The sequence below is a fragment of the Elgaria multicarinata genome, chromosome 2 (genome assembly GCF_023053635.1).
Source record: "Elgaria multicarinata webbii isolate HBS135686 ecotype San Diego chromosome 2, rElgMul1.1.pri, whole genome shotgun sequence".
Classification (NCBI taxonomy): Eukaryota; Metazoa; Chordata; class Lepidosauria; order Squamata; family Anguidae; genus Elgaria; species Elgaria multicarinata.
In genome coordinates this window covers 109,201,376-109,226,483 of record NC_086172.1, presented here as the reverse complement: position 1 = coordinate 109,226,483, position 25,108 = coordinate 109,201,376, and the positions used below count along the sequence as shown (strand labels likewise).

Genomic DNA, 25,108 nt, shown 5'->3' with positions numbered 1-25,108 from the left:
CTGATTCACCCAGCTATGATCATATAATATTTGTGTTAAAGGAACTGCACTGGCTGCCTCTTACATGTACATGGTTATGTTATGTTATGAGCCATGTACAAGGTTATGTTATTGTCACAGAAAGCTCTAAACATGTCATTTAGGGCTTTGTATGACACCTAGCAGTCTGTCTTCCATTAGATATACTCAGCAAACCTCTATGATCATCAGAGGAGGCCTTGTAACTCATTCTGAAACTAACGGAAACTTGCTATGCAATATCTTGACATTGGGCCTTCTCAGTAGCATCACCCACACTTTGGAAAACTCCCTTGTGCAGTTCAGGAGGCAGAAAATGTGGCATTTTTCAAACACCCCCTGAAAACACACTTGTTCACCCGGGCTGTAATTAAATTAATCATGCCGCTCCATTTTACTGCTCCTTATATTGCGTTTATTGTAATTAGAATTGTTTTTAAGATTTTTTTTTAATATTGTATTTTAAATGTTAATTTAATATGTATATGTGAACTTCTGAGGGATTTTATTACATTTAGCAATATATAAATATCACAATAATAAATAAATAATAAAAGTGAAAAATGATACATAGACTTGTATATTCCTTCATTAATCTTGATTACCTAATCAAATACATAAAAGTATTTGCCCTGATCCTGAAGTCAACCTGTATGGAACTCCACATATACCGTTGTCCCTTATGTTCTGAAGGAACCTAGGAAAAGGAAACATGTCTCTCCCCCTCCCCAGAGTAGGTCCCAATGTGAACTTGCAGTTCATGTTGATCGTGCCAGCTCACGAAACCTTGTCTGCACTGAATCATGTGCACACACACCTTTTCTTAGGAAGCAATATGTGTGTACATGTGGTTGAGACAACCTAGAATTATCACCCTCCACCCCACAAAAAGCTCCCTTGGTGTCTTGTTTCTGCAGGGGATAAATATCTAATCTACTTAGTGGCTGATGCCCAGTTTTAATAATCTGTGATACCAATTAGGTTTGCAGAGAGTCTGTCAGTATTATGGATAGTGTTAAGGCTCGAACATGAGATTCTTCTGGATGGCTAAAGTGCATTGGTTACTGATATAAATGATTTTTAAAATTTGCCTTGCAGAAATAAGGAATGGGAATTTAAAGGCCATCTTAGGCCTTTTCTTCAGTCTCTCACGATACAAGCAGCAGCAACAGCAGCCCCCAAAACAGCATTCACAGCACCTCCCACCCCAGCAACCACCTACATCACCCCAGCAAGTAGGCTCTCCATCGCACCACCAGCTTGGGCTGCAAGAACTGCAACTACAACAACAGCAGCAGCAGCAGCAGCAGCCGCCACCACCACCGGTGCCAGCTTCACCCCAGACTCAGTGCCAACAGCCCCAGCAACCGCCTCATCTCCAGTTAAAAGCACAACCAGAAATGCAGTCCAGGTGGGTTGTCTTCTCCAAAAAGTTTCTTTTCTGTTTGTCTGTTTTAAATGTCAAAATAGCATCTTCACTTGGAAATCTTTGCATCTAGAAACATCTAGCAAAAATAGACCAGCATCTGAGTTTCTCGCCCACCCTGGCAATCAGGTTTGAAAGTCACGTCAACTTTTAAAAATGCCTATATCGGATGGAGATAGCACAAAAGAAAGCATCCTAGAAATAGCTGCAGCCACACTGATCAGCTGTTTGGCAGTGAAGTAGGAGTAGAAGGAATTCATGGCTACCATTCCTCCTCCTGAACAGCTGATCATGCAATTACTGCTTTACTAACTGGGCTCCACATGTGCAGCCTTGGAAAGGAACTGTGTGTCTGCTGCCACCACCAGGTACACATGCAAGGGATATGGGTGCAGGGACCTGCTTCCAGAAATAGGAAATGCCTAACTGGATTAGAGTGTCTGTATGTAAATTCCAGTGTGGTTGCATTTATTGGTTGCAGAGTTTCTTAATCTTCTTTACATAATTGTGTCTGCTTCATGCTGCAGCCACAGTAAAATATATAGTACTCCATTAACAATGGACTCTTATACTGTGTACCAATATATTTTCACGGTCAAGCTACATATTTTGCAGGAAATCCATTATTGGATCACCCAATGTCTTCTTTAAAGCGTAAAGGTATCTATGTTAGCGGGAGGCAAATTGGCTCAAGGGGAAGAATCCTCCCCACTCCATGCCTTTTCCCATTCACTGTCCCGAAGCCAGTATTAGCTTTACTGGGGAAGGTGGTGGGGAAGACCGGCACAATAGAAGTACCCACTTTTTTAAACAGCAGTTTTCATGTAGTGAATCTATCACGAAAATTATGCTGGCAGAAATGGTTCAACCACCCGTTCCTCAGTGCCACTTCCCTGAATCCAATCAGGGCTGCCAGGGCTTCTTTTAAATTGATGTTGAGATATCACATTTCCTGCATCACATGTAGGTTGACCCTCATAAATAGTTATTTCTTCAGTGCTTTCATTTGCTCATTGAGCAAGCAGAGTGTTTTTGTTTTTCCTTGTGAGCCAGTACAAAAATTATGGCTAAATCAGACTGAGACTGTAGCCCTATTCAGGTGTTCTGAACCTGAATAGGGAAAACACATGAGGAGAAGGAGTGCTCTATCCCTGCTCCTTTCCCTCATTGCATTTGTTGCCCTCAGCTCACGAAGGGTGACTGTCTGACAAGGAGAGACTCCTGTATCCATGGAGGCTCTTTTGAGCTATATAATCCAAATTAATGACTTATATTTGTGATCTTCTCTATAAACCATACATGTTGTGAATAGTTAAATCTTAGCTTCATAACAAACTTTCACTAATTAATTTTGATTAATTAGGATGGAGCTTTCCCCCAAATTATTTATTTATTTCAAATTGATGAAATAAATGTTTCAATATGTATTTTAAATGAGAGGATCAAACAATTTAAAGCCTGAATCGTGCATTGCATATTGTATTTTATTCATGGAGAAGTCCCCAAAGGCAATAATTCCATCACTTTTGCATGATGAAGAGTTCATTAAAATGCACCCTCATGTGGTGAAATCTGGTATTTACTACAACAACAGAAATTCAACTGAGGGAAAGTCTGTTTGGCTTTCCATATCAGCAGGAGAATCACCAAAATATGCACATTGACGTGGTGAATATCAGAACATACCATCCTGTGGAAATTTTACCACTTCAGAAATGTTCATGTAGACAGAATATACATTTGCCTGTGAAATTTCATAAGAGCCTGAGGTAAATTTGCTTGTGTGTTGTGCCTCTCTTACTATCGTTATTTTGACAAACACAAATTAATAAAAGGTACAGCACTTGACCATTTTATTAGGATGAGGGGGATTATTTTTCTTTTCTGAAACATCTGGATGGATCTCTTCCCAAAAAACTTTGTCAACTCAGTCAGTTAATGTGTGACTGTTTCTTCTTTACTCACTCACATCTTCCACTTTTTTCTTTCTTGTTGTACAGTGCATCACCCAGGGACTCATCTCAAAGCAAAATCATCCGATTCACTCTCGGTCACAAAAAGACTTCTAGGTTAGCTTTTCTTCATCTAATGCCAAGCATGGATAACCCTCCTTGCAAGAACCCCAGTTTGCATGTCTTAGGGTTCACCTTACCAATGTTTACTTGTTGGTTTCAAACCAAACATTTAAGAATAATCAACGCAGAGAGAACAATTTTATACAGTAACATTTATTACATTTCTAGCTCACCCTATTCTGTAGATTCGGTTCGTCTTACGCCAATTTTATTTGTACCTATCCCTGGCCTGATCTACACTGAGCAGGATACAACACTTTAAAAACGTTTTGAAAACTGTATATGTAATGTGTCCTGGGCTTGAACAGTTGTCAAAACCATTATAAATCATTATAAGCAGAAGTGTAGATCCTGCCCCTATCCTGGAAAAGTTAGCAATTATAAACAGTATCAGTAGCTTGATGGTGAGTGTAGAGGTGCCATGGGATAAGATTTGGAATCATAATAGTAACATAATAGCCCCCTTCATGTATGAATTGCATAATGCAGCATTTTGGGATTAACTTAGAGTGGGGCACTCTGCTGGCCCTATTCCCAGCATCAGGCATGCTGCTGACCTTGACTTTTCTTTGATGTGGATATCTGAAGTGATGAAGCCTGTGGGTGAGCAGTTGCTTGTATGTAGGCTTCCACACAATCAGGACCCCCACACAAATGGGTGTCTCAATCATATGGAAGTCTGTATGTGAGCAGCTGCTCATACATAGGCCTCATCAGTTTCAGTGAACCATTTCAGGCTCCAGGTCCTGTTGAGTACAGGGGTTAGTTCAATTGAGGGGACTGCTGCACCCAGATTCTCAGAGATATAATTAACAAACAAGGGTTCCTTTCAAATAGACAAGGATTGGGTTCAAGGATGGCCATCCTGAAGGAAAGTCCACAAGCAAGGTTAGACAAAGCCAAAGTCATATACCACTTAGAGAAATCAAGAAGTGGGTAGAACTATGGAGAGCTCCGGGTGGGGCTCTAGGCCAGACACACACATATGCTTTTCCAACAGCTGGGTGACTCAGTGTGAGCCTTAAATAAGACTTCCAGCTTTGTGAAAGTAGATTGCTCCTCCCACACACTGCTTGAGGTCTCCTCCTTTAAAGGGCCATGCTTGCTTCTGAAGCATGGAGGAAACTCGGGGGAGGGTGGGCTTAAGAACTGGAGTTCTCAAAATTGGAGGTTGGCAATGTCCTAGGGGTTCTTCTATGACTGAGAGCTGTCTCTTCCTGGGGATTGGGAATGGCAACCCTGGATCATGACACCCAGATATCCATGCCAACACATGGATGTCCAGCAGTGCTGTCTGCTTTGTGGTAATTGCATGGTGCTCCCTTTACATAATTAATGCATGGAGGGGGTTCAAATAACAGTGTAATTCTTGTGAATTTTTCATTTTTTGAAAAATGAACTTATTTGTTTTGGGAATCTTCCCTTCCTCTTGCTTTAACTTCCTTTCTAATTATTTTTTATCACTGATGCTTCTAAAGTCCAACTAGTTTCCTCAAGGGCAGGAAAGAGTAGTGAGTATGTCTGTTGTGTCAGATGATAGAATGCAGCAGCTTAGATGTCATCTCTGTTATGGATTCCTCCGTGTCCTGTAATGGAGAACATCTAATCTCCCTGAGAATGAATAATAGGTGTTTCAGTTCATTCGTTCTCCTCTAAGTCACAGCTTGACATGTATTCTGACTCTTACGAACATCTCAACACAGCACTTCAAAATGCTGCTCCAATCTTTATTAATAGCTGTGGTATTTCTTACAGATTTTCTTATAATGAAATTTACTCTTCCCATGCTGTCATGCGTACTTTATTAGGAATGCCCCCAAAGCTCGGCATTCTATAAGGCACCACTGTTTACCCCTTTTTGTGCACAAAGTGTAACACATTAGTTTTTGCTCTGCAATTTAGATTTTTACCTCCTGGCATTCCATTCTTTTTTTGGTGCAGGCAATGATAAGATTTTATGAATAAGAGTTGCTTCCTTCATCTCCTTCTTCACTATTTCCTACATGGTTAATGGTTAGAGTGTTGGACTGGGACTTGGGAAATCCGGGTTCTAGTCTCCACTTGGCCATGAAGTTCACTGGGTAACTTTGTGTCAGTCACTGACTCAAAGCCTAATCTACCTCACAGAGTTATTGTGAGGATAAGATAGAGAGGAGGTGTATGCCAGCTTGGGTTCCAAGGAAAAGGAAAAAAGGTGGAATATAAATGTAATAATAAATAAAATAAAACAAAAATATTATTTAGATTCTCTCACCTATGCCTGCCTTAGCTCTATAAGTCAACAACTATATGTTCAGTTCTTCAGTACCAAACTGGGCAAGACATTGGAGATGCAGGAGTAGTCTTCTGATTTTTGTTTAAAAACTGAAATGCTGGTAAGGAAGGAATGGAAATTCGCTGGACACTAGTGGCAGGGTGTTCACTTAACTCTCTACATGTTCCATCTTTCCTGTTCAAATACCGCCCAGAGAGCTTCGGCTATTGGGCGGTATAGAAATGCAATAAATAATTAAATAAATAAATAAATAAATTCACCCTCTCCAACCTGCTTTTCTCTGTGCCGGGGAAAGATACAGGGTCTTTTACTGAAGATTTTGTCAAAAATGTACAAAGCTGACAGTTTCCAGAGCTGCTGATCAATTTGGAAACAGCCCACCAAGAAAACCTCCAGTTGAAAACCGCCCTGCTCTTGCACAATCCTTTGGGAAGATAGTTCCCTTTGTTTGGATTGTTGCTTCACCCCACGCCCTCGATTCCATCCTCACACTCTCATCATTTGCACTTTTCCACCTTTCATTTCAGTCACCACTACCATCATCTCCCCCCCAAAATAATAGGGATTCAAGAACTCTGAACTAGAAATTATACAATACCCTTTCCTGCCAAACTTAAAGCATAACTTTTAAGTGTTTTTATGGTTATTGTTGTTGCTGAGCTGCATGCCTCTTTGTCCACTCCACTCTAATCTATGCTAGACATAACCTTCAAAAGACTAACTATATAACTGTCTAGAAAACCAGAAAGTTCAAATTTATCAAGTTTCAATAGTCCTAGAGTTTGGGGAGAAATATTAATAAATATTGCTTATACCTATCATTAATTCCTTCTTTGCATATGATAGAATTCATTTTCCCTTCATATCTACATTGTTTCCCCCCTCTCTTATGAAACATTGAATAATGAGATGCTTTTGGAGATAGATGCTTTGGGACATAGTTTTGAGCAAAACTGGGTAATGTTTTGTAATGTTCTAATTTAGAAATAATCTATCTGTACCTTATTGATATATGAGAGTTGTCAACGCAATATCCCTTTTAAAATTGCCATTTCAGTTCTTTGGTACTTATTTATTTATTCATTCAAAAGATAAGTTAGGCTATTTAAAAAGTGGAACCCTCACTTATACAGTATTGCTTTATTGGGTAGATAGAAATCTGTCAGGGATGCTTTAGGGTGGATTCCTGCATTGAGCAGGGGGTTGGACTAGATGGCCTTGTAGGTCCCTTCCAACTCTGCTATTCTATGATTCTAAATACTGTATTTTCTTTTGCTTAGAATGAAATGCCTGAACATTCCTACAGATTTGTATTGATCTACTGGCACATAATCAACCCAGTGTTCTGAGTCTATCCCTGGGTTCCCAGAGTGCAAGATCACTTTATATGATTTTCATACTTCATATCAGAAATACTAAAAACAGAGGTATCCTAAAGTACCGTAGAAGCCAAGATGGGAGAGTTGGACTAGAACAAATGCCCTGAGCCTCTCTGTGTATGGCGATGAAGCTTCAGCTCATGCACTGCAAGACTTGTTTCTCTTTTACCTTTCAGCCAGCATGAGTTCTGCATGGAGGTTCTTGCCATGTCAATGTCAAGTCTTTCACAAAAGCATGAAGAGAGTGTCATTTGTTTTCCTTAGATTTCTTCCTGGATTTCCCCTCACTCTTCCATTGTAGCCTTTCTTTAGGATGCTTCTTTATCAAGGCCTGTGTGTGTGTGTGTGTGTGTGTGTGTGTGTGTGTGTGTGTATTTGTGATGACTGCCATGTGCAATTTTCTAGTGTTCCTCCTGTTGTTATTTCCTAGGTTTCTCCTTCAGAAGCATTTGAGAACTGGAGGGTTTGTCTTTGGGGATGCAAGAGAGCAAGCCCCATTTAATTCTATGTTTTAGTGGTCAATGGTAGTGGAGATCTAAATATATTGAGTTGTACTCGAACTTGCCACCTCTAAATTTTTAAAGCATGTGCATGCATCTGCTAAGGCTTATGTGTTCTTCTCCCCCATCTGCTGTCTTGCTGAGAAAGAAGAATTGTTAACTCTCTTTCCCTCCCAATCTTAAAGGTGCCCTTGGAGTAACAAAGGTTTGTAATGTTGGTGATCAGATAGGAATTCTGTCTGCAGGAAACAATATACTAATAAACACTGCAAATGGCTTTAGTTTAGTGGTTTTATGGTTTATTTCAAGCACTTGAAGTTTTGTATTGAGTAAGTAAAAAAAAATAGCAAACTTAATATGATTTTGCATGATGGAGTGATGCAGGAGAAATTCTAGGTAGATTGTACCGGGGTTAGCTGCTTCGTTTTAACGTGTGGAATACACTACATAACATTATGTTGAATGATTCATAAATATGTATGTTAACTAAACATTGAAGTGGCAATCCGAGGCATACTTATTAAGGAGTAAGCTCCTTTGAACTCAATAGGATTACTTCTGACTAAAGATGTTTAAGATTATGCTGCATAGTTAAAATCTAGTGCTCTGCATAGCAACTCTGCACTCTGGACTTTTGGGATGGAATACAGATATAATGCTAGCTAAAAGACTTGCTGGGTTGTGTGGCACAAGCTTATTTCATGTGCCAACATGCTTGTTTTAGGATTTGATGCTCCCTATCGGGGTCTATGGATGTAATCTACCACATAGTTATGCCTACCTGAAGTCAACGTGCCATGTTTCAACCGATGCATCCAGATTCAGACACTGTACCTGTTTCTTTTGATAGCTTAGAGTTTGCAGGATTCATTTCGGTAAAGGTGTTTCCCACCTAATGTTTCAAGCATTTCCCCCCACAAGTACTTTAAGAGAGAGAACCCAGCAACACTCAGTTTGAAGACACAATTTTGGATTGGTGGTTGGTTGCTAAAGAAATAGGCACACTATCCATATTCAGATCTGATATTGTGAAGTGTAGGAAATGGACCATTCAAGGAGGCTAAAATCAGCAGGGCAGGGGGCACGGATACCCCTTGGAATTCACTGGTCAGGCACCTGAATCCGCTGGTTCCTTATAGCAGAATTTTTCAATATTCACAGTTCACCAAGTGTCTAGATCCAAATGTTTCGAGGTCTAGTCATTCTGGATAACCTTTCAGTAATTTGTTACTCCCCAGTTAAGCAGTTCTTCAGTGATGTGGAAACTCCAATAGCAGTTCCGTATGTACACTCTTTGCCTGAAGATAGCTGCTTCCTCCATTGAAAGCCCTTGCACTGGAGCTGTGTATGAGTATGAGAGCACACATGGGCCAGTTGTCTTTTATGGGAAGAAGCCCCTGATTTGACATGAATGTAATTTGCATCTGTGCGTGTGCTTTGGGGAACAACATGTTTACTTCTCCTTTTACTTTGAAAACAGACTTCCAGGTCCTACCACGAGGGTTTCAGCTGCAGGCAGCGAAGCAAAAACTCGTGGTCCAGTTAGTGCCAACAACCGGCGTAGCCAGAGCTTTAACAACTATGATAAGTCCAAACCCACCACAAGCCCACCGTCTCTTCTAACAAATAGCAATGAGAAAGGTAAGTGAACTGAAGCGTTTGTTATTGTGACCCATCTACCGTATTTCTTCGATTGTAAGACGCCATCGAATCTAAGGCGCACACTAATTTCAGTGCCACCAACAGGGGAAAAAAGCTTTGATTCGAAGAAAAAATAAATTTCTCCAATCAGCCAGCAAAGCAATTTTACGGTACATACACGCAGCGGAGGGGGAGAGGAACAGGGAGGGAGCGAGACAAAGACGCGCGTGCACGCACGCACGCACACGCATAGAGGCAGGATACATGAATGGGAAGCAGGAACCAATCGTCCCCTGCCTGGGAACGGACAGCCACACATGCATTCAAAAGCTGGTCTGCACCATTCACACGGACGGGAGGGGGCGGGCGGGCGAGCCCAACCAGCGCTGCTCAGGTGATTCTTCCGCTTCCCATCTCCTTAACAGAGGCGAGGCCGAGCTCTTTGGAAGCTCGCTGGCCTGCCGGAGCTGGGGTCCCTCCCAGCCGGCTCCCGGCGGCAACGTTTGAGATGCTCCAAGACGTTGCCCCTCTCCCCCCCCCGCTTCTCTCTCCACTCCCTTCTCTCTCGCTCGCTCTTCACCCCCTACCCTCTTTCCCAACCTGTCCCGCTGCAGACTCGACAAATGTAGTTACCGTATTTCTTCGATTCTAAGGCGCCATCGAATCTAAGGCGCACCCAATTTTTAGAGCTGTTACTTTAGGGAAAAAAGTGCATCTTAGAATCGAAGAAATACGGTACTATTCTCAAAAGCTATCTATCTGTCCATCTTTCTTTTCTTTCTGTTTTTGATAGGTGCTGCAAATATAGGAGCACGGCTCAACCAAAATGAACCGTAAATGTGCTTGATTTTGGCTGGATTGTGCCCAAAGCCCTTCCATAGAGGATCATCCTTAGTCTGATGAACCTCGATAGAAATCACAGGGAGTTTATTTCTCTCTCTCTCTGTGTGTGTGTGTGTCCTTGTACCCTGCAGAGTTCAGAAGGTCTTCTGGCTTCATTTGTTTCCTGCTTTGAAACTTTCTATAGATTTTCATAAAAAACTACACCACAGGGCACAAAATATGCTACGTATAAGATTTGGGATGTGAGCTTGGAATGAACATGCACATATTTTACTTTGGTATTTTTATATTCATTGCATGTGGTGGGAGAGAACAGCTGGGACTCCACAAATAGTTGAAGGTCAGAGAAAGATTGTCTTGAATGATCAGAAAAACTGATAAATCTCCATTGGAGGAAGTCAGTGGGTGGGTTTGGTGCATGTTCGGAGTTTGATCAACTGTATCAGGATTGGCAAGGATTTTCCCGCCAGTTGTGTCCTCTCTTTCCCATTTGAAGCATGTCATCTGCTTTGTGGGCACTTTGGAACGATGCACTGCCTTCGCTCCTTCTGCTTGTGATCCATTATGGTACATCACAGCAAATCATTTTCCCCAAGAATCTCCCTGGTAAATCTAAAAAAACAACCAAACACTTTTGTACATGCTGGGAGATCCATGAGGGAAAGCAGCTTGGGGGCAGTTGAAGCAGAGCAGTGCCGCCTGGGAAAAGAGTTCAGCATTTCCTAAATGCTTACCCCCACTTCTTTCCTGCTTCATATCATCACCTCCCGAAGTGGTTTTGACAGAACGCAGGCCATTGGGCATGAGCTATATGCATTTGGGGTTTAATATCTCCTTTGAGTGGTCAAAGGAGGGGGAAGGGGACCCTTCTTTGTAGATGACATTCAAGGAAGGCTGCAAAGGAATTCTTCCTATTCTTAGTCCTGCTGAATCTCTGAACCCGGTTTTGTTCCATTGTTCGACTTTGCTTCTAGAGAAAAAGATAAATGAAGCCTTGAATGGTACGTGCATAACATTTGCTCTTTGAAACCAGCTGGCTGCAGCCATGAAATGTACAGTATATTCCTGGTTCAGCATAATTGAAGCAAATCCCCTTGTTGTTCTGTAACTTTTCCTATCAACATATACACATCCACACAAACAATTTCAATGAAAATCCTATTGCCCTAGCATCCATGCAATTTTTTTGCTTTGTTGTTTAGAAGGCAGTATCAGTCCCAGGGAAGTGGGAGCTGAACGTACTTTTGATTAACAGGAATAGAAAAAATAATCAGTGGAGGCATCCCCAGTGTGTTCATATGATGAATAAGCCTGTTGCCTTATTCATCATATGAAAGTAGAGGTGAGGAGAGAGTAGCTCTCCTCACCTCTACTTTCCATAGCAAAGGTGAAGGGTACCAAATGTCCATGATTTAAATTTAATTTCAAGGATCATTGGATACAGGCTTGATAGCTGGAAACATGCTGTAGCTTTATAAATGGCACTGAAAAATAAGGCGTCTCATGAATGCCAAATACAGCATTTTCCTAAGAGATGCTCTGTAGAATTATGTTTACAGAAAACTTAGGTGCTTTTACCTAAGTTAAATCACTTGACAAGATACTCAAAACATAAGTTGGTGTCTTGGAAACTGTGATGTAATCACAGTTTTAAAAATATACAAAAATATGTGTATTTGTGGTATTGATAGGTTGCCCTATAAGTTTCCCTAAAAAAATAAAAAAATGTACAGGCAGCTTATAGTATAAAAACAAGCCAATTAAAAAAAACAGATACACTAATACAATATAATGTGAGGCAGCATTAAAACAAACTCTAAATTAAGATCAGAAACAAAGGATAATATAAAGGCTAAAACTGATTTAAAAGGTTTATGGAACAATTGATTTCACAAAGCTGGACAGTCTATATTCCTAGCTTTGCTCTGCTTGAATGGGAGGGGCCATAGCTCAGTGTGACAGAGCACCTGCTTTGCATAAAGAAGGTCCCAGATTCGATCCCTAGCATCTCCAGGTAGGTCTGGAAAAAGTTCTGCCTCAAACCTGGAGAACTGCTACTAGTCAGTGCTGACAATACTGGGCAAGGTGGACCAGTGGTCTGACTCTGTCTAAGGTAGTTTCCTATGTTCCTAATGTTATCAGGCCCAGATTTCCTTTCCCATTTAATGGTTACAGTTCTGTAATTAACTGGCTCTTCATTCTTGGGATGCTGTTTCTTTGTCTTGTAATACTTGGAGGAGCTTCACATCATCAGTATGATAATACCAATGACATATAGTGGACAGAGTATCTGACAGGAACACTTCCAAGGGTGGGTTGAGGCAACCCCCCTTTGGAACGCTTTACGAATTGACATTAGACAGTTCCCCACAGTTCTGACATTTAGACGTTTTCTTAAAATCCATCTCTTCACACAGGCTTTCCCTGAAATGTGACACAGGCAGGTATTGTTTGTAGCGTACAGCAGAGTGTGCTGTTTTACTGCTGGTTAATTTTGTATTGTGTTGTTTTATTGTTGTGTTTTATTTTTGTGTTGATTCCGTTGCATTTTATGTTGAGTGCTTTGATACCTCTGTGGAAAGCAGTGTATAAATTTGGGTAATAAATAAATAATAAAGATCTCCTCACAGGTAAGTTGTACATCAGCATTGCAGCACCAGGTTTAAATCCCTACTCAGCTGTCAGCCATGAAACTCACTGGGTGATTTTGGATTATCTCCAAGCCTAATTTACATCATCCCAGGAGTGTTGTGAGAATAAAATCCTCATGAGAACTGCTCTGAGTTTCTTGGATGAAATAACAATGTGAAAGACAAGCAGAAAAATGACTCTCTCATTCCTCCAACCTCTTAAAAGAACGGACTATATTAAACAGTTGTTAGATACTGATGAAGCAATAAGACAAGAAAGTATCTTTTACTGGATGCTCAGGTAAAGTCAGCTACTGGCCACAGCTAGTGGTCATACGTAGAAAAGTTTAAATTCAGAGGAAAGCAAGGAGCGTGCCTTCCTGAGATGTTGCTGCCCCCTAGTGAGAAAGACTGATATAACTTCTTCAGAAACTACAATATTCAGTGGTTGGACAGCCTTTTCCAACCCAGTGACCTGCAAATGTTTTGAACTACTATTTCCATCCTCCTCCTAGCCATGGCTGACAATTGAGCCTCAGGTTTGGGAAGGGGTGCATCAGCCTGTTTGTAAGTAATGTGTATACAGCATGAGAGATTTTGTTTAGTTTTAAATCACAGCATACCCTGTAATTCGTCCTGCAAAGTGTGATTCTCCTCTGCCCTCATCCTATGAAATATTCAAAATTTGTATCAGTACTTGCATTTTCAAGTGATTGCCTATGGAGTGAGACAGTCAGTTGATACCGGATCAGTAAAAGCTTGTTAGATATTATATTTTGTGGAATAGGCTGTGATAAGGCCATTTGGTGGTTCTCAACTTTTGGTTTCTGAGCATTTGTAAAAACTTGGAAGTGACTGATTAGGTAGTATCCAATTGTGTTTGTTACATTTTGGCAAGAGTGGAGAAACAGCATGATGTTGGGAGCAGAAAGGAAACAAGCTACTAGGGATGGCTGAACAAGCAGTGTTGGAGATTCTCTGAACACCAGCTTGATCCTCGATTTGTGCTCACATTTGTGCTCGCTGTTTTGCGCGAACAGGAAAATTGCATAAAATAAATTGCACAAAATAAATGCAATGAAAATTGGCAAAGCTCCCTCAGAGTTGCACAAATTTCCCTCACAGACTAAAGCATGAAATGGCACATTTTTGTAGTGGTGCAATTGTGTAATTCCCCCCCCCCCCATCGAAATTTGCATATTTTTCAAATGCAAGAGCTTGTTTGAGAATTTGTGAACATTTTCAGAGAACGCCTTGTCCTGCTCACACTGCCATTCAGGGTTGTGAACAGGGTATTTTTTACACGTTTTGTGAGTGTAAATGAAATTCGTCTACGTCCCTATGTGCAACCCCACTGCCCCTTTTACTTAAGTCTTTTTAAAACAATGCTCACCCTATTCATCTTTATTTCATTTCAATACTGCCCAATAGCCAAAGCTCTCCGTATGAGTAATGCATGAACACAGCTTGTGAGGATTGCTGGGCTTTGTTTTTGTGTTGTTGTCTTTAAAAAAGCATTCCCCAAATTTTTAGCAGATAAATATATATTACATTCTTTTACTTTTTTCAATTGGATCAATTTTTTCTTCTTTTTTTACTCTAATTTTAGCTTTTCTTATAGTTGATATACAAATAAATAAATAAACACTTTATCAATCCATATGTAATCTTTGTTTTAATAGGAAAATAAATTATAGGGAGAGAGTCAATAACTTGCAATATGGTTTGTTATATGGCTATTTTTGTGTGGATTTTACTGCTGTTAGGCCCCTCAGGCATTTTATGGAAAGGTGGGGTACAAATGTAATAAATAAGAAGTAAACATTTATTTCAATGTAAAACATTTTTTAAAAGGGGATCATATTTTTTATCAATCTGAATTATTGTGGCTAATGGAACTCGTTGATTTCCAGTGGTGTAACATGAGCCTTTTAGAGATAAGAGAGTCCATTATTCAAAGAGCCCACAAATAGAAGAGAAATTTCCTAAAATTGCCTGAATAAATGCAATTGATTGATTGTACTGTAGCTCAAGCTATATCACTTAAGTTAAAAATATCCACCTTTATACAGTGCAACTAATGGCAGTCCCATAATATAGCTGAACAAGAAGCTTTCATTATACCACACCTCCATCATTTATCAGAAATTGAAATCCCTCTAGAAGAGAAGCTTTACTGGTGCCCAATGTCCTCTGTCCATTATTTCTGAATCTTATTTCTTAATGCACAGAGGATCTGTGCAAATGAATAGAAACCCAATGAACAATTTTGTAGCCGGCGATATTGTGTCATCACCCTTCTTTGTTTAAAATATGTTATTCATTTTCACAATAATTAGCAACTTTATAATAGCTGTCAGCAGTTTGGGCATTATGTTTTGATATGAATTGTTGCATTTCTTGGCCTGTTAAAAGTGTTTGTGTGTTTTGTTTTGTGATGGTCAAGCTACTGAACACAGCTCTAATTACAACTTAGGGTTACAAAGAAATGATGAAGCATTCAAGCTTGTGATTTCTGCTGTCACCCGCTTGCCTCCGTGTAATTAAAACCTTGTAATTCGCATCTGAATTGTCACTGTCACTTAGCCATTGCTTATCTAAATGTACCCCCTGTTGGTTTTTCTCTTACATGTGAGCCTGTGAATAAACTGCAGCATAAGAAACACCTGCCCCCTGGACAAGGTCGCTGTTAACTCTTCTTAATTACTTCAGACTTTTCCCGTGCTGTCTAACAAACATACACTATCTGTGTAGAAGCCTGCCATTCATTGTTCTGCACATTGTCCCCTGGGCTACATTTATCTCTACGTCTCCTTGCATTTAATATCTCCATGGACGTTTCTCATTATATTTTATCATTTAAATAAACAAGCAGTTGTTCTAATGCAAATTCAGTGACTGGAGGTATATTCCTGTGAAACTTTCCTAGTTTGAATTGCAGAATTCAAGCACCTTTCAAGGTATAAGTATCAACATTAAACTTAACAAAGGAACACAACTCTCCTATCAGTGTGCCCATATGTCACCCAGCCTCCAGGATGGTTCCACCTTGTGTCGTATTGAAATGTGAGCTTTGCTTATTTTTCATTTTTTGTTTGAAAATGTGTGGATATTTTCTGCACGTTTCCCCAAATGTACAAATCAATTGTTCACATTTTTAAAACATATCCATTTTTTTCACCTTGTGTCCTTAATCCTTTTGATGTGGGCTATTTTCTTAACTAAAATCCCCTCCCCCACTTTTCTCAACACGGGAGAATAGATATGTTGTCCATGTATCTTAGGCTGATCATATTTTGGAAACCAAAAAGGAGGACAACATGGCTGTCCCCAAGGGAGTGTGCCCACCAACAACTCCAGCCCCCAAGGGGGTGTGCTCACCAACATGTCCAGCCCCCAAAGGGGCGTGCTCACCAACATGTCCAGCTCCCAAGGGGGTGTTCCCACCCAAACATAGCCTTGGTCACATGTCTGATTTCACAGCACACAATTAAGACAAACCTGTTCTACATAACATCTTAATGTTAAAATCACTGGAATAAAGAACAAGTGAGACATTCGGTGTATCTGAAATTAACTTCACTCACGCCTACTTTTGTAGCTTCTGCTGTACTTCGAAGCTTTTGCTATATTCTGTGTGTGAGAGGCCTTAGCTAGACCTAAGGTTTATCCCAGGATTGTCCCGGGGTCATCCCTGTTCATGTAAATGACACACAGGATATCCCAGGAGCAGGCAGGGACGACCCCGGGATAAAGCTTAGGTTTAGCTTAGGCCACAGTCTCCCCTTCCCTCAAATATCATTTTTGACTGCAAATCCTTCACTGGATGTCCATAATCTCACCTTTCTAACATTTAACACTCTATCCCCATCACTCATATCCATACACACAGATTCAGCATACTGCTACCACTGAACAAATGAAGCAATTGACAAGTGCAGAAAACTCTAGTACTACAAAAAGTAAGCCACACTGTAAAGTAATCATAATCTCAAAGTCTAAGGCAAAAATAAAAATTCATTCACACACACTCACTCAAGGTAAAATAACAACAACAACAACAACAAGAACAACAACAATACACACCTCACACCTGCTCATCAAAGGCAATAAAAATTAAAATCCGCACACCTCTGCACACTCACCCAACGTGGAAAAAACTCCACACACTCCCCAAGACAATCTAAAGAAAAAACTCCCCACACACACTTAACTGGGGGGGGGGGCAGAATAAAAATCTACCCCACACTCACCAAAGGCAAAAAAATAGTACCCTATTTCTTCGATTCTAAGACACTTTTTTCCCATATAAACATCTCTAAAAATGGGATGCGTCTTAGAATCACAGGTGTTTCTTAGGTGTTTTTTTTCTGTTGGTGGTACTGAAATTAGTGTGCATCTTACAATCGATGGCGTCTTACAGTTGAAGAAATACGGTAGTAGACTACAGCCATGCACAGACTCAAAGCAAACAATAAAATAACGTTAAAAATACAACACCTACTCACCCAAGGCATCATCATCATCATCATCATCATCATCATCATCATCATCATCATCATTCCACACAGTCAGGCATCAGCTGTAGGCCTGGGCGGGGGAGGGAAATAAGCCTGAGCAAGACGCAGGTGTCGCGGGGCGTAATAGGGCCCTGCAGCACCAGCCCTGCTGCAGCTGTATCCCTGGCCAGGAGGGAGGAAGTAAACCCGCCGCTGCCACGTACCTTGTTCCCTGATCTGACACTGGCCGGGGTGCTGCTGCATGGATGCCCAGCATTTCGCCTGGTAAATTGGGGCCCAGCCCCAGTTGCCCCAGAGATCCTCCATTTTACCGGAGGTCTCTGGGGTTTTCTGAGTCATCTTTTTACCCTAGTGTATATTTTTTCCTTTGGGGGAAAAATGCCACTGAGATGTAACCTTTGCTCTGGAAACAATTAAGCATCTCTGCCACAATTTTCACCTCGAAGATCGTTCCACCTTGTGTCTGTATTGAATTGTGAGCTTCGTTTATCCTTCATTTTTTGTATAAAAATGTGTGGATATTTTCTGCATGTTTCCCCAAACGTACGCATCGGTTGTGCACATTTTTAAAACGTATGCATTTTTCTCCAACTGATTAAAAAAAATGTTTGCATTTGTCAAAAGTACCCATTTTTTATGCACATTTTTCAACTGTATGCATCTTTGTTCCGTGAATCACATTGCAAGCTCAGTGATGAGCATTGAGCACAGACTGCATTTGGGTCCACATTTGGGTCCAGGAGCTGTGAACTGGGCAAATTCTGGTTAGAATGAACTGAAACCAATTTCTCAAACATCTCAACTGGACCCTAAAATAAAGAATGTGCTCTGCCACTAAACTGTGCACCCATCATCAACCTTTGTATTTGGACTGACATGGAGTTCCCTAGCAGAAGGAGATAACTTGCTCCCTTCCTCTGCTGCTACAGGCTTGTGTATTCACTGTGGTACAGTAGCTGTAAGTCCTCTAGCTGAACAGTCTTGTGCAGGTGTTGCCAGGTCTATTTTGGAGACAGTGCCTGTAGGACCTCCAGAGTCATGAAATAAGATGCCGTAGCAGAGACTCCGATTATGGTGTTAGCTTAGTCCTGTCAAATTAACCCTTTCTCCAAACCATTATACACGAGGTATGACCCAATTTGTGACCCTATTCAGTACTGAAGGGCAGAATTAAATTCTAAGTGAGGTCTTTGATCAGGAAAGTATCTTGGCAAGCACTAGTGTCTTTAAAGGTTTTATTTGGTTCGCTGAAAGTCACAGTATAAAATATGCTTCTGTGTTTTCCTGATTAACAGTGCAATCCTATGCATATCTATTTAGAAGTAAGTCCCATTAAATTCAGTGAGCTTGCTCTGGGGTGAGTGTGCATAGGATTACAGACGAAGTACTCATTTTTACTTAAACTCAATCTAGATGAGTTGTGTTACTGTGATATTCAGTGATAATCAGCATAATAAGGAAAAGGCTATTATTGCCAGTGTATTGCACACCTTCATTTTCAATAACTTAGCATTTTTAAAATCCCAAGAACATTTTAAATATTTCGTATCACTTAAAGGAACAGATTGCATTTTATTGCATGCTAAATACTTTTCTCTAAAACGGAATGCTACCAATAGGTTGCATTCCTTTTAAGGTTTATTTTATCCACCTTTCTCAGCTAATCTATATTTGCACTGAAGAATGTGATTTTAAGTTTGTGCTAAGTTTTAGACAATAGGTGATGAATTTTCCCCTAGGAAGTCTTAAAGCATAAATATAAGCTTGTTGTTTCTAGTATATATGATTGAAATTTGTAATTGGGAAGACAAATACCCCTACTAACCTCTCTTGTACGCTTTACACATTAATGTGATTTGCCAGTGAGAACTCTGATATACTTTAATTGATCTTGAAAAGCCAGTGACCCTTTCTGGACAAACTGCCAGATCATCAGTAAAATTGATTTTTGACTGTGCCAAATTCAGTAGCGTTGAATCCAAGTGTGCTGCCTGGAAAGGGAGGAGGGCTGTGAGGGGGATGGGAATTTCTCTGTAACTGAAAGGGATTAACAACAGTTTGCCCAACTGTCAAAACTAAATGGAGGTTTCGAGGTAGCGATCGTTTTCGTTGTCAGTGAATACTAATGCTGCTTGTGTGCGTGCAGAAGAAAGCTAACAAGAGTGATTACAGTAAGAAATACTTTGGCTCCACCACTTCAAGGCAGTAAGTTAAATGGTTTTTTTACCTACCTGATAAGGAATGAAAGCCTACTACTCCATGCACTTGGAAATTTGTGGATATTTTACTTTGATATTTCTGGATGCTCACTATTTAATGTGCTAGGGTGAGTTGATTGTTTTAATAAAAAAAAACTTTCAACCACTTTCCAATTTTAATAGGATCCTGCTGGCTGTCTCCTTGTTTTCCTTCAGAGACTCTTGTTTTGGTATTAATCTTCATGCATTTGATTTTTACATTATTGCAAGTATAAAAAAAGTTTTTTAAAGTATTGCAAACCAATAAAAACCCAGGCCAGCAAGTTATGCCAGGTAAACTAAACTTGTTATGTATTTTCAATCAAGAAAGTGGAGTTTAAAACTTACATTGCAATATTACTTTCACTCCTGGGTTTTGCTCTAGTAAAAGTATTTATGCAGCAGCACTAATACAGATATCACTGCAGACATGTTTTATGTATTCATCTGTCCAAAAACTGTTTGAAGGCTACATCCAAGTTGGGTGCTAAGTAAGTCTTACATTATCATTGTCAGATGTTGATATCAGCACAGCCAAAAAAATAATAATTCTGCACAAGTTCCTAATCTAGAAAAGACTCTTGCTTGTAAATATAGTGAACTGGATCTCATGATCCAAACAAGCTGCAGTTGCTTGTTGTGATCTGCGGCAGTGCTGGTTCATGCTAGGTGCAAATTGCATAATCACCACCAGGGCAGTTTGTCATGTCATCCAAACAACCCTCAAATAACCCTACAAAGGTCCATGGCTTATTTAAGGTTCTTTAACCTTCCAACAAGCCATGTTGCCAAGGTTTGGACAACATGACAAGCCGTGGCTGTGTGATGATTATGCAAATCATACCTGGCACACACTGTGGCTCACAACAAGCCATGGTGGCTTGTTTTGATTGTGCAAACCAGGCTAATAACTTATATTTTAAAAAAACTAAATGAAACAACTATGGAACTTTTTTTTAAAAAAATATCATGAACGAAATGCCTTAAACCTCACTGTTCTAATTAAGGCTGCAATCTCATGGTTGCTGAGAGTGTACCCTATGGGGCCATAGGATTCCTTGAATCTTTCCCTTCAAGGGCAGAGACAGAGATCTGCATTTGGAGGAGGAGGAGGTATGACTCCTGTGGAAAGCTCTGCAACTCTTACCTCTTTGGCATCTGAGAAGGAGGAAACCAGGCATGCTAGAGGTAGGCCATTTGGCAAGTAAGGAACAGTAACGGATCCCCAGGATGCACAGGTCTCCTGACCCCCAAAGATGCCTCCAAACTGGATCCTGATCTAAGCCAGCCGGAATAGATTAGTTCCCTCCCAGTGGTTTCAATAGAAGGAAACACATAAAAACAAAATTTAAAAAATGGCTGTTGGGGGAAAAGAAAAGAGTGGAAAGACTGTTCCTCCCTCACTTTCACCCTGCCAGCATGAGCCCTACAAGGCTTTCTATGATTTGGAGGGTCTGTGGTCAGAGGTCTCCACAGGCTAACAATAGGATTGCTTTGTCAAGGCATTAACCCTGCTTCCCTGCAGTGAAACCACATACATAACACTGAGATAGTGGGACTTTTTACTTTGGCTCTTATGTTCATAGAACCATAGAATAGTAGAGTTGGAAGGGGCCTATAAGGCCATTGAATCCAACTCCCCGCTGAATGCAGGAATCCAGCTTAAAGCATACCTGAAAGATGGTTGCCCAGCTGCCTCTTAAATGTCTCTAGTGTGGGAGAGCCCATAACCTCCTTGTTCCAGCTGACCTTTAGCAAATAATCTGGACCTCCACCTATGCCTAGGACTTTTAAAACCAGGTATTTTAAATGTTTTAATAATGAAACGTTTTTAATTAAATTTTTAACTTTTGTATATTTCTGTTTATAGGTTTTAACGGTATATGTTTTAATTTTGTAAAGCCACCTTGATGCTCAGCATTGGGCAAAAGGTGGGATACTAATAAATAAATATAATAATAATAATAATAATAATAATAATAATTTGGTTCCATTGTCGTACTGCTCTAAAGGTCAGGAAGTTTTTCCTGATGTCCAGCCGGAATCTGGCTTCCTGTATCTTGAGCCTATTATTCCATGTTCTGCACTCTGGGAGGATCGAGAAGAGATCCTGGCCCTCCGCTGTGTGACAATCTTTCAAGTATTTGAAGAGTGCTATCATGTCTTCCTCAGCTTTGTCTTCTCAAGGCTAAACATGCCCAGTTCTTTCAGTCTCTCCTCATAGGGCTTTGTTTCCAGACCCCTGATCATCCTCATTGCCCTCCTCTGAACCCTCTCCAGCTTGTCTGCATCCTTCCTGAAGTGTGGTGCCGAGAACTGGACACAATACTCAAGATGAGGCCTAACCAGTGCTGAATAGAGGGGAACTAGTACCTCACACGATTTGGAAGCAATACTTCTATTAATGCAGCCCAAAATAGCATTTGCTTTTTTTGCAGCCACATCACACTGTTGGCTCATGTTCTTAAAGACACACTTGTCCTGCTAATGTACTAATCAGTACCTTTCTTCATCTCTGTCCTAATCAGTCCACTTGAGCACACAATACCCAGGCTACAGAAGGTCAGTAGTAAAATGAATTATGTATGAGAAGATGACATATGCCTCCAAAGTTGCATGTCCTTTTGGGTGCTGCCCTTCAACAGCTAGCTCAGGACGCCTAACGTTTAAAGTGAACTTCTTCTGAGTGGGTGGAAAGATCTTGACCAGCTGTTGAAATATCTGTGGGGTGGGAGGTACTGGCTGCTCACAAGGAATGCAGCAGTTGAGACAGGAATGTGAATTTTGCCTTTTTTGTTAATTTGTTTGTATGAATACTACCAGCTTTCAGTTTTCTTGCAGCCGTTATACTATTATTATTTAATGTAACTGATTAACCATGTCTTAAGAACACAGTTAGCTTGTCTGAGTCAGTCTTGACAGCTTGTTTATATTGGGGATGTGCCACAGGGCACAGTAAATCCAGAGGCCCAATACAGCTAGAGGACAAGATACGCGTATGCAGTAAATTATGCTGTTTAATCTTTCGTTCCTTTTTATAGGCTAAATTTGGGATTTCTTTTGGCATTTAGAAACATGCCCAGATCTCTTACTTAAACACATAGAGACTAAAGTTTCAATAGCAACTGAAATAGTGGGAACCTTTGCCATACTTGGTATAAACTTGTAGGAATATTCGAGTAAAGTAAATTTGTATTTAAATACAGTTGTTCAACAGACTTAAAATAGCCAAGAAATGTAGACAGTGTGATTTTCTTAACTCTCACCATATCCACAACTTTATATAGGCCACAGAGGCAGCATAGGCATGTGCAGTACATTTCGTTAGGGTGTGCACCCAGGTTTGGGAGCAGAGGAAAGGAAAGCATGAGGGGGTTGGTGTGGGGAAGAGCGTTTTCCATCCAGGGCCTCCAGAAGCCCGATCCCCACCCAGCCGGGACAGCGTGGGTGGGGGTCGGCTTTTGCAATGGGGAAGGAGCCGGAAGAGAGACTTGTACGCATGCAACCTCATGCAGGGGCGGAGCCAAGGATATAAAGGCTCAGCCCACACGGCTCTTGGCCTCTTTAGTTTCCGGCCCCACCCTCCCTCCCTATAACCAGAATAGGAATAGTCAGTTGTCCTCTTTGTAAAGGGGGCGGAGTAGGAATTTCCCCTGGCGTTTAGTGATGCACAGCTTTTCGCCTACTCCATATTGGATTTAATCTTTAGAAGTGGAGGATAAATAGGTCTACTGGTGAGTGGCAAGGTTGGGTGGGAATTTTGGGAAAGTGAAAATAGGGACGGTGAGCACTCTGGCACCTTTATAGTGATTGGCAATCCAGAGGTCCTGCTCCTTGGGGGTTGTGCAGCTTTCGAGTCAGGATATGATTTGCCTTTGGTGACCTTCATGTCTCATCTGCTCGGAGCTGTGCAACCCTGAGTGGGGATGACGCAGGTCGGTCTCACCAAACACTCAAGTGGAGTTGGAAAAAGGGGCTGGGTCACCTGACCCCTGTGTTCAGCTGAGTGGCAGGCTAGTTGCCTGAAGACAGATGAGCTAGTTTCCTGCACATTCATGCACAGATCCACGGAGGGGAGAATTTCCCTCTTTAAATAAACAGGCCCTAGTTTATCCCAAGCTCTGGTGTCCGTGTTTTATTTCTAGTGCTTCCTTCTCCACTTGCAAACAGTTCCCTCCCTCCTCGGCCTCCTCCGCCCTCTTCTTCGCATGCTCAAGAAAGATGCAGCCACTCAAAGCAGGTGCCATGCCTGGTCTCACCTAGCCTCACAACCTTGCCTGTCCACTGCCAGGCAACTTACTTTTCCACTTTGCGCCTGTCCAGCACGCGGCTCCAGAACCTGGACAGGTGTGTGCAGTGGAAAGGTAAGTTGCCTGGCAACGGGCAGGCAGGATTTGGAGGCAAGGCAAGGTGTGCCCACTTTGAGTTGCTGCACCTTTCTTAGATGCGGGGGGAAGAGAATCACGGGAGGAGGCAGAGGGGTTGCCCAGGGCCTGTTTCCAGAGGCCCTGGAAATGAGCCTCCCACTTCCAACCATGCCAGCCCACTGACTGACTTCCTTAGTGGGCCGGGGACACGCACGCACGCACTTTGCATCACCAATGTGCTTCCTCTTTAAGACCTAAAAGAGGCAGCACACTGGTGATACAGTGCGCAAATCCCCGGCCCGCTAAGGAAAGTCAGCCAGGTATAGGAGCAGGAGGTGCTGCACATGCCTGCTGCTTTATTATTTCTAAGCGCACATGGGAGCAGTGGAGTGGGTGGAAAAGCAAACACCCCCCACAAGATATTAGGGTGTGGCTGGGCATACCAGGCACACCCTGTCCGCATGCCTGTGAAAGGCAGTTGTAAAGCTAAACCTTTAAAATAGAATCCCTAAGAAATACCTCACGTAGGCTACTGTATGGCAGCTTTATACACGGGCTATAACAATCCAAAGTTATTTAACCCATCAAGTTATGTAAGGGACTTTGGCTGCACAGCAGGGCCTAGCTGTCTTATTTCCTTCTGCCCATGGCATGTTATAAGAGGTGGGAACTACCAGCCTTATCTCAGCTGTGCTACTGTGCAACCACTGCAGGCATATTGTATTTATTAATGAAAGTATTTGTACCCTTCCTCTCTGTCCCAGAAAATGGGTTCCCCTAGGCAATTAACAGACATAATTTTAAACTACACATTATCAACAAGTTAATTAAGAATCAATGAAAATTAAGCCACCCGCAGCAAAACCAGAAATAACATTACAGGGCTCAAAGGTAACTAAGGGATAATGTAAAGTGTTCTTAATGCGTAACAGATGTCACAGAACAATAAGAATGGGAGTTGCAAATTTGCATTCTGCGGTAGGCAAATGTGCCATCTGTGGGTACCACAGCTGAAAAGACCCTGTCTTGTGTATCCACCAGCTATATTCCTGTCAGAGCAGAACTCTATTAAATAGAGAATCGTGGGCAGGCAGGATTATGTGGAAGAGGACAATACCATCTAGGTCTTTAAACATATTGGCCAACACTTTTGAATTGGATTTGGAAACAGACCAAGAGCCAATGAAGATTGTACAA

General features: G+C 41.2%; 1 protein-coding gene across 2 annotated transcripts in view; it reads left to right on the top strand.

The window, feature by feature from the left end:
* The window catches only part of NAV2 (neuron navigator 2), a 323,173-nt gene that overhangs the window by 121,240 nt on the left and 176,825 nt on the right, over nucleotides 1-25,108 (top strand). Inside the window, exons 5-7 of one of the 2 annotated variants that reach the window (XM_063117362.1) lie at nucleotides 1,117-1,429; nucleotides 3,445-3,513; nucleotides 9,154-9,314. In XM_063117362.1, coding sequence (XP_062973432.1) covers nucleotides 1,117-1,429; nucleotides 3,445-3,513; nucleotides 9,154-9,314 — 543 coding nt within the window. The remainder of the gene's footprint in view (nucleotides 1-1,116; nucleotides 1,430-3,444; nucleotides 3,514-9,153; nucleotides 9,315-25,108) is intronic. The other variant, XM_063117361.1, reaches the window with a different exon arrangement.